Consider the following 14,268-nt stretch of genomic DNA (forward strand, 5'->3'; position numbering starts at 1 on the left):
CCTTAAACATAGGAGTTTTGAGATCTTAGTTTTCATAACAGTCCCATGAAATGAGTAACTATTCTTCTGATTCAAAAACTTCAGTAAAAATCTTAAAGTTGAACTACAGAATATGATTGTTTTGGCAGTGGTGTTTTTTTTCCTTGCATAAGTTGTATAAAGTTATTGAAAAGGTTAAGAGCCTTTTCCAGGAGCTGGCACGGGTATTACTGCTGTAAGTATATGTATATGTCAAACTACCCTTGTTAGTAATATTAACATTGGATTCTTAAGTCAATCCCACTGAGAAAAATGTATTTCCAAAAGTGGTTTATTTGGTTAATTCTAGTTTTGATTGAATTTTTGTTTTAATTAGTGGTGAACATAGGTAAGCATTTCTCAAGCTTTTTTTCTAATCGTAGGTAATATATATATTTTGGGAAGAAGACAGTGCTCTTAATTTGACTCCCAGACCTGGGGTTTAAAAACCCCTGAAATATTGCCAAATATACTGTAATAATGTGAGAGTTAGCCTTGCAGGTTCCTACTTTGGACAGTTTACAGCATGTTTCTAGAGCCTTCAAAAGGCTGCCTCAGTAAATTGGATAGCTGAGATTTTGTGATACATTTCTGCTATTGAAGTTTTTGTTAGAAATCCCTGTATAATGCTAAACTCTTCAGACTTCTCTATTGATGTGAGTGATTGTGAGCTGTCTAATCTTAACTTTCTAATGTGTTTTGTAGTGAGAATGAGAGAGGCAGTGTGAGTTTCTATATGTACTTTTACTGTGCACAAGAAATTATCTCATTTCTTCTACAGAGCAGACTTTATCTCTTTTTCATTAATACTATTCTGTGTTGGTTCCCAGTATCCACAAATGCAGGAGTTGTCAAGAACCAAAGTTACAGATTTAGTTGGTCATATGCTGTTCTCAACTATAAAAATGCTAAGAACAGTTGAAAACATAAATCTGTTTAAGATGCTTGGGTTTACCAATCTTGGGTGTTTGATCTTCATTTCTCTGTCTCAATTCTCTATTTAAGAAAACTTTCCTGTATCAGGCACAAGTTTTTCTGTGGCTCTCATCAGTCTGCTGCTTATGAAGAAATGAATTTTTTATTTGTCCTAGGGCTTAGATGTTGAGTTTAAAAAAACATGCAAACCAAAAGTTCAGAATGAAAAGAGATTCAACTGATACTTCATTCTTTGTGTTTGTCCTCTGTACTAAATGAGGCAGGGATGTTAGTAAAAATAATATACCTGCATGAGGGCAGAATTTTGTGTTGCCAGAGGTTTGACATTCAAAGATTAACCTGTTCTAAATGCTTAAGAAAAAGCCTGTAGTAAATTATGTGCAGAAGAGGATGCAAATGTATTTCCATTCCCTATATAGGTCCTCTCTAAGTGACTTCTCCAAGGCAACACAGTAGTTCACTTGGATAGTCATGATTAAACTCCTTGTGTTCTAAACTTTGTCCTTCGGAGCTCCTGGATTCTGAGTCTGGGGTTGCAGCAATATTAAATGCAATCTGAAGGTTTGTAACTGTGCAGCTTTTTTCTGCAGAGCTCCATCTTGATGGAACTAGGGTCCTGCTATGGAGGCGAGTGTCTGTGTAGGGGGGAAAAAAGGAAGGAAGGAACAGTTGCTGTTATTTTTAAGTGACAGCTTTCTTGTCAGGTTGTGTGTACTCGTGCTACAAGTAAATTGATATTTTTCTGTTTTTAAATAGAAATCATGCTTATTTATTCTAAGACTGCATTTGCAGATGTGTAGCGCTGACTGTTTTGTTTAGCTTTCTGAAGTCAATAATCTAGACCAGTGAGATTTTTTAAATTATTGGGTTTTTATTAATAGCATGGATGTATAGTTGTAGTTGCTTGTTGAAGAGGGCAGTTAGTGCTTGCATGATGAAAGGGCTTCCTCTGTAGGTTTCTGGACTAATTAAATGACTGATTTATAGTGGGAGGTGGAGGTGACAAGTAGGATTTTAATACTAAAAAGAAACAACTAGAGATTGAGAATAATACCTGTCTCCTCAGCACCCTCAGAAATGAAGGTATTTAAAATTCTGTGGCATCCAGAGTGAATGTACTTACTTTGAATATAACCTCAAAGTAGTCCGTACTTCCCAGTTCATAACTGATCATGCTAGCAGCTGGATGTTATGTAAACTAACCTGAAATTGCTCTAAAATTAAATATAGTCTAATATTTTGTGGTTCACAATGCACAGTAAAAATCGAGACTAGGAAACTGACAATACTGTCACTGCCAACAGTAGGCTTCCTGTTTTCTTTTCTGTTCTCAGTGGTCATAAGCACCCGGTTCTGCTGGTTGGTAAATGGAAATTTCTCCACTTGTGCTGGTCTCCAATGAGTGAGAGATGATTGTAGCTTTCTACTGCTGATCTTTTTATAAGGCTGGGGCATAAACTTCAGCTCTATGATGACTTATGTGTGGATAGAAACATCTGCAAAGATCTTGTTAGCTGTGAAGTTAAAGCTTAAAATATGCTAATATTCTAGTATTTTCCTAGAAAATTTGGAGTATTTTGAAGGCTTTTTTTTAGCATTAGGCAAAGTAATTGAGCAAATGAGTTATCGTTTATATTATAAGTATCTTTTTAGAACTCTGACTCATGAGTTTTTTATGATTCGTATGGTGATTTAAGAGGTATTACCTTGCTGTGCTCCTGAATGTTCTCCCCGTGACCCAGGCAGAGTAACGGGCAGTGCCTCTCCTCGGCCTCCACACTTCATGTCCCACCATATTGGCTTACACTGCTGTTTGTTTCAGTCTCCAGTAGTACTCTGGGGTTTGAGCTCTAGTGACTCTGCTGACCTACCACCCGCTCTACCATCTTTGGGTGTTAGTGTAATCTCTAGCAGAGCTGCTGGGCAAATGTCTAGGGTGGGTAACCTTGTCGTATTTAGCTGTGGCAACTGACAGGGCTTACGATATAGATTTTAATAAATGTGGTAGAGAGAAGGTCTTTCCCCCACAGGAGGAGGACACTGGCCTTGCATAGAACTAGAAAAATTTGTACCTATAATCGCTTCTCCCCCTAGTGACAGTAATAGTTTGTATTTTAATACAGATTGAAATTGTAGGTCTCCTTAGTTTTCCCTGCCACATCAAACAGATTTTCTTTCAAAGTGGTGTTTTATAGTTAGCTTCAGCATTAAAAAAAAAAAAAATTACAACCTCCCTGGAGAAAAACCAACCAAAACCCTCTTTCTAAAATCCCAACCCTTCCCTATCCAACTTTTCAAATATTTGAATTCCTTTTTTTTTGTTTCAAAGTCTAGTTAAAATATTTGTAATTATCTTTTTTTTGTTGTTGTTGTTGTTTTTCTTTTGTAGGAGGGGGTAGAGAGCTGAAAGGGATAACTTACTCAAAACTGGTAAGTACTTCTTCCCAAGGCCAAAATGGCTTACCTAAGAATAGATAGTATGAAGATCTGGTATCTATTCCTGGAAAAGTTTGATAGTTACTGAAACTGAAATTCTATCTATTCTTGTATTCAGAAATTAGGTCTTAAAAAGTAAATGTTATTGATGGAAGCCCCAGTCTTATAAATAAAATCTCTGTAAGGCTGAGATTTGGGCCCAAGGGTCTGTAAAAGGGCATTTAAATTCATCTGCTCAAAAATAATAATATTAAGTTGGGTTTTTTTCTGTGTAATGTGAAAACCAAATTTATTTGAAGGGATTTTTGGCTCAGAAAGACTTCTCTCTAAAGTTCCAAGTTATTCAGAGTCCTTCCGTACACACAGAAGGCATTCATGGCTTTGTGTGTCCTACCTTTGTTTGTATAAATATATATACCTTGTCAGCTGTGTTTCTAGTGTAACTTCCAAAATAGCCGTAGTCTAAATAGCATTGTGATATTTTAGAATTTCCCATGTAGATTGTATTTAATTGAGATAACAGAAGTGTGAATGCACTTATGTGATCGTTGTAGAATTTAAGGTTTCATTCAGTTTTTGAATATTTAAATAGCCCATATGCAGTGCATTGGGGCACTTATCTGAGTATGAAATTATAAGTCTTGAAGCAACCACTTAAGAAATAAGTGATTATTGGTAATAAATGAATGCCAGCAAGAAATTGAATGGAGGACTGCTGCCTCCAGTAGTTGAAATCCATCCAAAAATGCCTAATTTACCTCTTGCTCAGTGTTCTTTCTGACTGAGACTTGGAAGTATGTCCGGATGTACAAGAGATGTATGCACTCCTGAATCCTGTGCTTTCCTTTTGGAAATCACTGATTCTGGCATTGAGCAAGGCATTTGCTTGTTTTCACTTAGAAATAATGGGATGAAGGATTATTGCAGGCCAAGCCACCCATGCAATTTCAGTCATCTACAAGCTTTTTATTTGAAATTATTCCACTGCCATAGGAGTAAAGGTGAAAATGTACCATGTTCTATGATTGATCCAGAGATGGTTTTACACCTCTTCGAATGTGGTACTATAGGTAGTTTATAAGGCCACTGAACTAAGTTTTTAAGTCTTCCCTTTAAGTTCAGTCTAAAAGAATAAAAGTTCAAAAATACTGAAAATTTTTGCACTTGCAAAATGTATGGCCACTTAAGTAGTTTTGTGCCTCCTCTCAAAGGAAGTATGAGCAATATTTAACCAGATGCCCTGATAGATATTTATAGGCATTATTCTATGTAAACCGGAAAAATGCAGTTTAGGTTTTGCTGGATGTAAGGACTGATTCTTTTTTTTTTTTTGGGGGGGGGGGGTTGTGGGTTTTTTTTGTTTGTTTGTTTGGTTTTTTTTACTGTATTGTTTTTTTAACATTGGATAAGCATATAAGGTCCTTTGGGGGAATTCTAGGCAGGAATAACTAAATAGTTACTCCTGCTTGCAAGGAAGGGAAGCTGCAAGTGTGTGTTCTAGAAAGAAACAATTGTATATATTTCCTATTCATAATTTGGCAGCTTGACCAAACTTTTAAATTAAATATATTTTTTCATGTTTATACCCCTATAAACATAGCTAGGCTGAGCAACAACTGAGCTAGGCTGAGCAAAGCAGTGTCACTTTTTTCTTGAACCTCTTAAAAATTAATTTTGAAAAATCTTGCTAGCTGTTCAAGGCATAGATGCAATTAGCTTGGATTAGTTTTTATGAACCATCAATACTACAATTTCTATCTGTCAAATTAAGTTGTGCATTAACAGAAGTAGCTTAATCTTTATATGTTCTTTTACAGAAATTCTGTGTCATATTTGCCAGGAACATGTATTGGACATTACAGTTACATATATTTAAGTGATGGATATTTTTTATATTCTCAGTTGAGGTAATTGTTTTGCTGTTCTGCACTCAACATTGAAGTTAGTGTGTTGCTACAGAGTGATACGAACTATTCATCATGTGTGCCTTCTGATTTGTTGAAGACACACTGAGAAAGAAACTGACCTTATCTGCCTGTATCTTTACACTGAAACTGAATTTCCAAGGGTCAAAAAGACTTCTTGCCTCTGTAGTGGGTTCCAGTTTTCATTAACCAGTCTCCCACGTGGTTTTCTGAAGCATGGCTTCTTTTGAAACTGCAGTGGTAGGGACTTGAAGCATGCTATAATTGTTTTTGTCAGTGAGTGGAAGTAATAATCCATGATTCTGTTTTCTCATTACTGTTTGTGGTAATAGGACAGGGAACTATATGTAATTTCCGTGTATCCCTTGATACAGATTACAATTTTATAGAGGCTAGTGCTGCAAAGGCAGCTGTTTTCACTCATCTGTGTCACATGTGGGAGAGGCCCTTTCGGAAGGTCATTTCATGTGTTGACTAGAAAGTTTGATCAGGCTTTTGTTATTTAAATAAGCAACTTTAGGCTAACAGCAGACAACACTGATGAAGAGTTTAAATATAATGCTTTTTAAACCCCCTTTATAGTCTTCTCTTTTTGTAACACATTTCTGTTTGAAAAGATAAATGATAAACAAACAAAACAAAACACACACCTTCAACCTTTTTATTTCAGGAATTCACAAATTTGTCCACTACTTCAGTTTACTGTAGTGAGACAACATTAAAATAAAATTCTTTAACTTATCTGAGTTACTATCTTTTTACAGCCTGCATGTTTAATCTGTCAGGATCCTTTTGAAAGCACTGTAGTCTCATTAGGAAGGCCACAATACCTGTGCAATGATTGTGAGCAATTTTCAAAAAATAAAAAATTAGGAACTATTTTAACTGCAGCAATTCCTTAATTGTGGTGTCTGGATGCAAAAGTGACTGGAAAAATTGCTATATAACGTTTTCCAGTGACTTTCATGTGTATGTATTTATAGATGTTTTTACACAGGTTGCCCTATGATTTGAGCATATGGGAATCTCAATCCTGTTTCAGAAGCTGATACTGTTAACATATTTCTGAACAAAAATCTCTTGTCCAGTATTCAAGGATTTTAGAAGTATGTCTGATAATGCTTTTCTATGTCAGAGATTGGGGGGATTAATTTGTTTGTAGTACAAGTGAAGATGGTAAACTTTATACTCATGATCTACAAGTAGATTTCCAAGATTAAAAATATTTTAAAGTTAATCTTTTTGAAATGTCTTGTGCTGTTTCATATCACTCTTCTGTCCTTCAGAACAGATTTCAACTGAAATTACTAACTTGGCACAAACTTTAGGCAGTGGGTTATCAATATATTAATGTTGTTCTGTTAGATAACATGCACACTGTCCCATCTGAGAACAGCTCTATAGTATCATGGAAGTGTGTTAATGCAGTACATTCAATTTAACTATTTATTGCAGTTATAGAATTTTATTCTCCAGAATAAGTTTTCATCTACAAAGATTTTTAAAACATTCTCGGTAGTTAAATTCTCTAATTTAATATGCAACTGCAATAGGATATTCGTAGGAAATAGCCGCCTGCAAACTAAGATAAGGGATAAGTATGTCAACTTTGGGATATGTGGGAAGTAACAAATTTGGCTAAATGACTCCAAAGCAGGCATTTTGTAGAGCCTGCAGATTTCTTGTGTTCAAAAGACTGACTGTGTTTAGGTTAGAAAGCTGCGTTTGAGTATAGTTCACTATTGAATTCTTGTTCTGTTAAAATCTCCTTTTCTCAAATTCACTTTTCTCTTTCACCAACCAAAACAAAACCTTTATTTTTCCATAGGACTGGTGTTAAGGAGGAAACCAGAAACTAAAGGCACTGGAATCAGCAAAGACACTTCTAGAGAAAGTGGAGAAGGTAGAGAATGGAGCTGCAGACTCTACAGGAGGCTCTGAAAGTGGAAATTCAGGTTCACCAGGTAATTTATACTCTTTCTTGCTTTAGAGCAATAGCAGCATTAGTACTGCTGACAGTATTACTACTAATGGGAACATTAAGCAATAGCACTACGACTATAGTAATAATTGTTTTATAAGCTTGAAACTACTTCAGAATTTTATACTCTGCATTTTGACCTCACCACCTGTTGTTTTTTGGCAAATGTGAAAGATCTACATATCAAGCTGTGGGTGGGGATTTGTTTTTTTTAGTATTCTGTAGCAGTAATAAAAAGATTCTGAAAACTGTGTTCAGCTGCTTCTGTCTGGAAGGTTTTTCTGATGTTCTGAAGCCACCTTCCGTATTCAGTTTGCAATGGAGGAATATGGTGGAGGAACTTTGAAGTGAAATGTGTATAGTGCTGCATAGTTTAATCTGGTGCTTCTCTTCTGGCATGTTTTCTACTTTAGTAGCTTCTGAACTATATGTTTGATAACCGAAATGTTGTAGTGCTTGGGCTCTGTACATTTTTACATGTTGGGTCTTTGTACTAGTAACCTGTTCCATACTACATGGCAGTAGGGTTGCCATTTTTGTTACAATGTTTTCTTGCCATTTTGTTACAATGCCAATGAGGAACTATTAAAAATAATGATAATAAAACCTAATTTAGTAAAATAGGAGGATATATGCATATTAATTCTTGGAAGAAAATTACTACAGCCATAGACACAGACTAGATGCCAACTTGAAGTATTAAATTTAACAAGGAGACCTTTTCTAAACACAGTTCTCCAAGTATTTCTGAAGCTCTTCAGATACCTGAAACTCACAACTGTTACACAGTAGATAAAAGAAATATATGATGTTACATTGATCAGTGTAGTCCATCATATGAAATTTGGAAAATGTTTCAAAATTACTTGGTGGCTTGTCTAAAATGTGATCTGGATGGCTTGTTCTGTACTTGCTGCAAAGATGAGCATATTGCTAGAACTCGAATGGGTGAATTAGTAAAATCAAGCTATGTCTGCTTTAAAAAAAAACAACTTAGAGTTAGGGAGGAAAACCTGAAAAAGCTAAGGATGGATTTCCAGAACTATAGATGATGAGTATTTTGCTCTCCTCAGAAACTCCAAGGCCTTTGTATTCAAAACTTCAGTGAAGTTTTTTTGTGGGGGTAAGGAAGTTCAGAAATTACCCATGGTATTTTGTTGCAGACATGGAAATGTTTAAGGCCAGTAGTAATTTTTTCAAGTATTAACTACTGTAAAGCAATCCAAATGTTAATCATGCTTGTATGACAGCATTTACCTCTTGTGTGCATCTTCATTCCCCTTTATGCCCAAGTGAACCAAAAATTTTAAGACTGTGAATTTTGAATAATCTTTGGCATCTGTTCATAATGGCACTGTTGAACAGGAAATTGTCCGAAAAGACTTTTTTTAACATCTTAAAGTTGGTGGGGTTTTTTTACTTTGTTTGCTTTAACTTTGCCCGGTTGTCATTAAAAGTGAGGTCTGCACAAGCATCAACTTTAAATTCGATTTGAGTTGGTGAAACTAGAAAAACCATTATATCAGAAGGTTGTCCTTTTTAATTCAAGACACTCTATATTTCTATAATTAAGGCTAAGGAAAAGCCTATATGTTTACAGTGAAAAATAACACTTGCAACAGAATGTTGGGTGCTTCAGTAAAGGTTTTGCCGACCATGCTTGTGTGGTTATTGCTTGCCAGTATGCGCACTGATAGAAATTAAACTGGTTGGGGCACAAAAAAGAAAAACAAGTCTTCAAATGAAATGCTTTAACTTTTTTGTATAGCTCTGAATTTTATAACCTAAAGACATACAATATGTTCCTTCTTTTTACTCAGGATTTATAGAGAATTGTCTCTTGTCATCCTTTACTTCTCTAGTATTTTTTTTTTCTGAGGACTCTCTAACAAAGCTTGCCAACGCTCATACAGTCATGGTTTGTTGTCCCATTGGATGTGGTAGACAGGTGTCTGTGATGAGCATAGGGAATTCAGCTCGGCACTGTAGCCAAATCCTCCCAGCTTCCTGATGCAGCGTGTTGCCTGTGGCTGCTTACACTGTGGCTGTACAGGTGATGCTCAGTATGAAGGTGATTTTGTTTGTAGAATAGCTCCTTGGGTTTTGCCTCTTCTGTTTCACTTCCAGAAGTCTGTTGGAAGCTTTCATAATGCTGCTTTGGCAAAGTGCATCTTAAACTACTACCAGTAAGGACCAAAAAAAAGTGTTTAGTTGTTCAGAAAAAGCTACTTTTTTGGTTTACTTTCTATGATCAGAGAATCCACCATGAATGACATCTGACAAGATTATTTCCTGTATCAGTGTACAACTTGAATATTCAAATGTCTTCCATGTCAAAGCTATATTGCTTGTCCTGAGAAGAAATGCATCAAGTCTAAGTAGTTCATTCTGCTACTGTGTTGACTTAATTAAGATTATTCTGAAGCAGTTTGCTCTTCATAGTTTTGATCACAAGAGGTGTTAAAGGACTTATATTTAGCTATTCTTACAGAAGGGTTGAGTTTCATTGATGATTCCTCAAGCTGATGTGTGGAAGGAACCTAAAACATCCTTGTTCTTCTCTTATTTCATGGCAGAAAGACCAGTAGCTTTTAAAAATACCTTAAATTTAGCTTATATTTGAGGTCAGTGCAAAAAAAAAAATTATTTTTCCTTAGAATTGTATGACATAGTACTGTGTGATCCAAAAATTTAGCAATATTTTATGAAGAGTTTACTGTACTGACTGTATTGTCTTATGACTGTGTCTGCAGGAGCACTTTATATAAAAACTAACAGATTTGTTGCTTGTCAAGCTCCAATGTGGCAGGAAGCACTGAGGAAAAATAAGCTAAGTGTGTTCCTGTGATACTGAATGGCAGCATGACGAAACAATAATATTCAGTGTAGATAAATGCCAAGTGATGCACTGGGAAAAAACTGGCCCAGTTTTACATCTGCAATAGCAGGCTGTGAACTGGCTGTTGGCACAGTGGAAGGAGTTTTTGCAGTAGAGAGTACTTGAGTGTTGCATGTAGTTTTAAACTTTGTTTCCAGGTGATAGAGACAAACTAGAGAATTTGTGCATGAGGAGTCTTACAATCTGAAGAAGTGAGAACTGATGGGGGAATATGTGGTGTGGAAAAAATGTAAGAAGGAGCTGGATAGAGAAGCTGCCTTTGAATCATACAGTGTTTCAAGTTGGAAGTGATCTGTAAAGATCATCCGGTCCAGGTTCCAACTCCTCTTGACTCAAGTCAGCTCTGGTTTTCTGTAACCATATTAGTCCCCCATACTTGCATTGTAAGGAAACAGATTCAAAAGAAAAAGGTGGTCATCCATTTACATAAGAGTCCTGTAATTTAACTTGGGAACTTACTGTCACAGAATCTAGAATGTTTTCCTGGTTCAAAAAGTAATTAAAGCAGATCAATGAAAGAAATGTGTTTTAGCAGCTACTAAACCTAAGACATAATCTTTGAAGACATTAGAGATGTAAATTTCTACAAATTTACCAAAAAAGATAATAGGAGTTTTTTGTTTGCGTTGTCCTCTTCATTCTGGGCTCTGGTTTTCTTTGGTAACTTTCTCCTTGCTTAGCAATAGACAACATTCTCCTGCAGCTGCCTGAAGGAAGTGAGGGAGGAAGAATAGTGAATGGTAACAATCTGTCTGTTTTCTCTTGGATGGGGAGGGCATCTTTCTTACAATGATCTCAATCTCTCTCTCTGAGGGAGAAAAGTGGCAAAGATACTTCTGAACATGGGTCTTCCATCTGGTACAGGCCAAGCCAACACACAGGCAGAGCTTTAGTACTTGAAACATTCTGCCCTTGAATATACAAACAGCTTTTGTGCCCGCAGCCGTTATCTCTGGTTTGTGTTTCTTGCGACTGCAAGCAAAGAGGGCAGCAGTTCTAGAGGAGACACAAATCTATTAGATTATCTTACCCAGCTGGCTTAAATTGTCTTTAAAAAGCATCATTTGTTCAAGAGCTGTTTAGGAGGAGCAAAAGTGATTGCTGAATACAGTACTTTTACTATATTAATAAGAATGGGTTTGGAAATGTTATAATACTGGACTCTAGGCTTTGCTATTGAAATGTTGTAAACTAAATATTTTGCTTTTACAAAGGTTCTTTAAAAATACTGAATTTTAAACTGTTCGACAAGATTCGTAATGCGAATCTTCATTGTATTGTTGCATCTTTTTTCTTTCTAGAAATTGGTTGCCCAAATGAAGCAAGATCCACAGGTAACTATTTATTTTTGTACTGGATTAATTCCATTAAAAATGCAGGGAATAGCAGTGCATGAAATTTGAGGATTTTAGATTTCTAGATCACCTTCTTCCTTGCTAACAAAGTGTTTAAAAGAAAACTTACGAACAAGTTTTTGAACAATGACTGTTGGATTGTTTAAAACAAAACAAAAATTCTTGCCATTATGGAGCCTTTTGCCTCATGCATATTCTTAATAGTCTAAATCAAGCGACTTTTCTGGGCTATGGTGCCGTTCAGATGTGCAGTAAGTTTCTGATTCTGTTGGAAAATGCTCTTTATAAAAGCCGTCATTATTAGCAATCATTTTTTCCTTTTTTGGAGTATCAGAAGATTCACAGTACAAGAAGAGAGAGGATATTCTGTCCAAGAAATTTTGTCCAAACAATATAGCTTAAGCTTGTGTTCAGATTGCCTGTCTTGGGTATCTTACCAGCACTGTAGTGTCCATAGAATGGGCACTTGGCCTTGGGAAGTTTCAGAGCTACTGAAGTTGGATAACTGGACTCCTTGCATAGACAGCAGAAGTCATCCCTCTCCCAACAGCTGCGTAAGGTCCCTGGATTTTCTTGTACAGCAGTTAAACGCTCCAGGATGCTGGAAAGGGAGTTCTGTGGAGCTCTCAAACCAGTCTCAAATGTTGAGTAGAGGGACAAAGGCCGCTCACTTGAGGTTTGCTGTTAAGAGCTCCCATCCCCATACAATAGTAAATGTCCTGTAATTTTCTGAATGTACATTTTTTTCTGAGCTCAGTGAAGTAAGAAGACAGCTTTTAGTAACACTCAGGTAGTTAAACCTCTGACAGGGAGGGTTAAGCAGGGTGTATTGAAAAATCTGGTTTTTTGAACGTTCTTATTCTGATGGGATTTGGGTAAGATCTGCTGCTCTTATTCGCTGGTCAGGTCTGCTAACAATTAGTCTGCAGAGCAGTTTGCTTTCAGTTCATATTTGCTGAAAGTGACGTCATGCTGCAAGCAGCCATGCAAAGTTCCTAGAGTCAGGAAAAGTAAATCTGGTCCCTGTTTCCACTGGTCTTAATGCATTTTTATCCCAGATTATTAGGTAGAATCTAAAAGAAGGGAGGATGACAGGGCAATATCTGGTTTTGCTGGAATTGGAGACTCTCTGCAAGCTGAAATCAAAATGCATTTCAAAATTCTATGGAGGAATATAAAAATAGGGAATATGCATGAAGTTCCTGTGATGATATTAGTCTTACGTTTTAATATTTCTTCTTAGCAGACTAAACCTGCATAATCTAGTATAAAAACTTTACAATGTAAATGAGAACAAAAAAAGTGAGAAAGGAAAAAAATTAAGGAAAACATGCTTCCCTGTCATATTTCTGCAGAGCTTTGCAGGTTTTAAACTAAGGACAGATGTTTCTTTAATTTCTTTTTATTTCAGTAGAAAAGAAAAAGTCCTGGTAAAAATTGTTTTCTGTCTACATCTTTCTAGTGATGCTTATGGCTTTAAAATCTGAAACTTAGGAAAGTGCTACTGTAAGCAAAGTGCTGATATGAATTATGTGCCACGGCAAATGTAATTCTCTCTAGTACAGTCTAAGGCATAAACATACATGGAAATAAGGACTTAGGTATGTTTGCCTTCAATTGATATATGTGTCAATTAAGATTTAATAGATACATTTGATACCCTACACAGTTAAATGTAAATGTCTTTGTATAAGTAGCATAGGTGAGAATGTTTTAGATAACATACCCTAGTGTACTGTTATATACAGTATGATACTATTGTATTGCATATTAACAAACATTTCTGGTTTAATTTGTAAACTTGGTGAAATGTACAAACATGCTTTATAATGTGAAAAGCACTAATGGATGTTTTAATGAAATCTTCTTTCCAAACTGGGCTATCTCTCTGAGTGCTAGAAAGGTCCTCTGATTATTGTTGCACTCAGCAACTTAAATAAGGCTTTGTTGAGCCATTTGAATTTTATTGACTGTACATCCAGAGGTGCTGTATTTATAGTACACTATGCAAAAACAAAAAACCCACCTTCCTGCTACTACTCTATGTTAACAAATGGAATATCTTTCTCACAGATATTTTTTCTTTCTAATCAGAACGCTGATTTGAAGAAACAGCTTCATGAACTTCAAGCCAAAATCACAGCTCTGAGTGAGAAACAGGTAGGGAAACAGAGATGTATTTTTAACACTGTGTTCTAAAGATGTCTCTTTTCCCAGCTTCCAAGAGAGCTGCTAAATCTTTAAGTGCAAAAATAAGCGTGGGCAACCAGACATTTTTGATTTTTATTGGATTTCTCAACAAAGGATAGGATGGGTTATTGTGAGTCTATCAAACAAGAAACTAGTTTAATCAGTGGAAGCTATAGCAATTTTTCTTGTGTTGAAACTAATGTTTTCTATTAAGGGAGATGGAAAAATGGATTAATTTTGTCGCTTTCTTTATTATTATCTTGAAACTTCTAAACTTGACCATTCTGGTTTAGGCAAATCTTTAGATTTTGGCTTAGTACGTCCACACTGTGTGTATGGGTGAGTATGCTGGAATTTTTCTTAATGTTAAGACCAATTAAATTTATGTCAGTTATGGGTACTTAATAGACAATTTGAAAATTAGTTGGATGCTTTTACCATGATAAATTATACCACAATTGTATTATGTTTGCCATTTTGTAGGAATTCTCTTTGACAGCTCTAAAGTGTGAGTAGTAATTACAACTG

At 35.9% G+C, this 14,268-nt stretch overlaps 1 protein-coding gene across 5 annotated transcripts in view; it reads left to right on the forward strand.

Annotated features, from left to right (window-relative positions):
• The window catches only part of PHF21A (PHD finger protein 21A), a 126,526-nt gene that overhangs the window by 27,575 nt on the left and 84,683 nt on the right, over positions 1–14,268 (forward strand). For all 5 annotated transcript variants that reach the window (XM_082284180.1, XM_082284182.1, XM_082284179.1 and 2 more), the window contains 4 exons: positions 3,344–3,384; positions 7,144–7,279; positions 11,497–11,529; positions 13,645–13,710. In XM_082284180.1, the coding sequence (XP_082140306.1) occupies positions 7,226–7,279; positions 11,497–11,529; positions 13,645–13,710 (153 nt within the window). In that variant the 5' untranslated portion in view covers positions 3,344–3,384; positions 7,144–7,225. The remainder of the gene's footprint in view (positions 1–3,343; positions 3,385–7,143; positions 7,280–11,496; positions 11,530–13,644; positions 13,711–14,268) is intronic.

Source organism: Coloeus monedula (genome assembly GCF_965178545.1).
Source record: "Coloeus monedula genome assembly, chromosome: 6".
NCBI classification, from domain to species: Eukaryota; Metazoa; Chordata; class Aves; order Passeriformes; family Corvidae; genus Coloeus; species Coloeus monedula.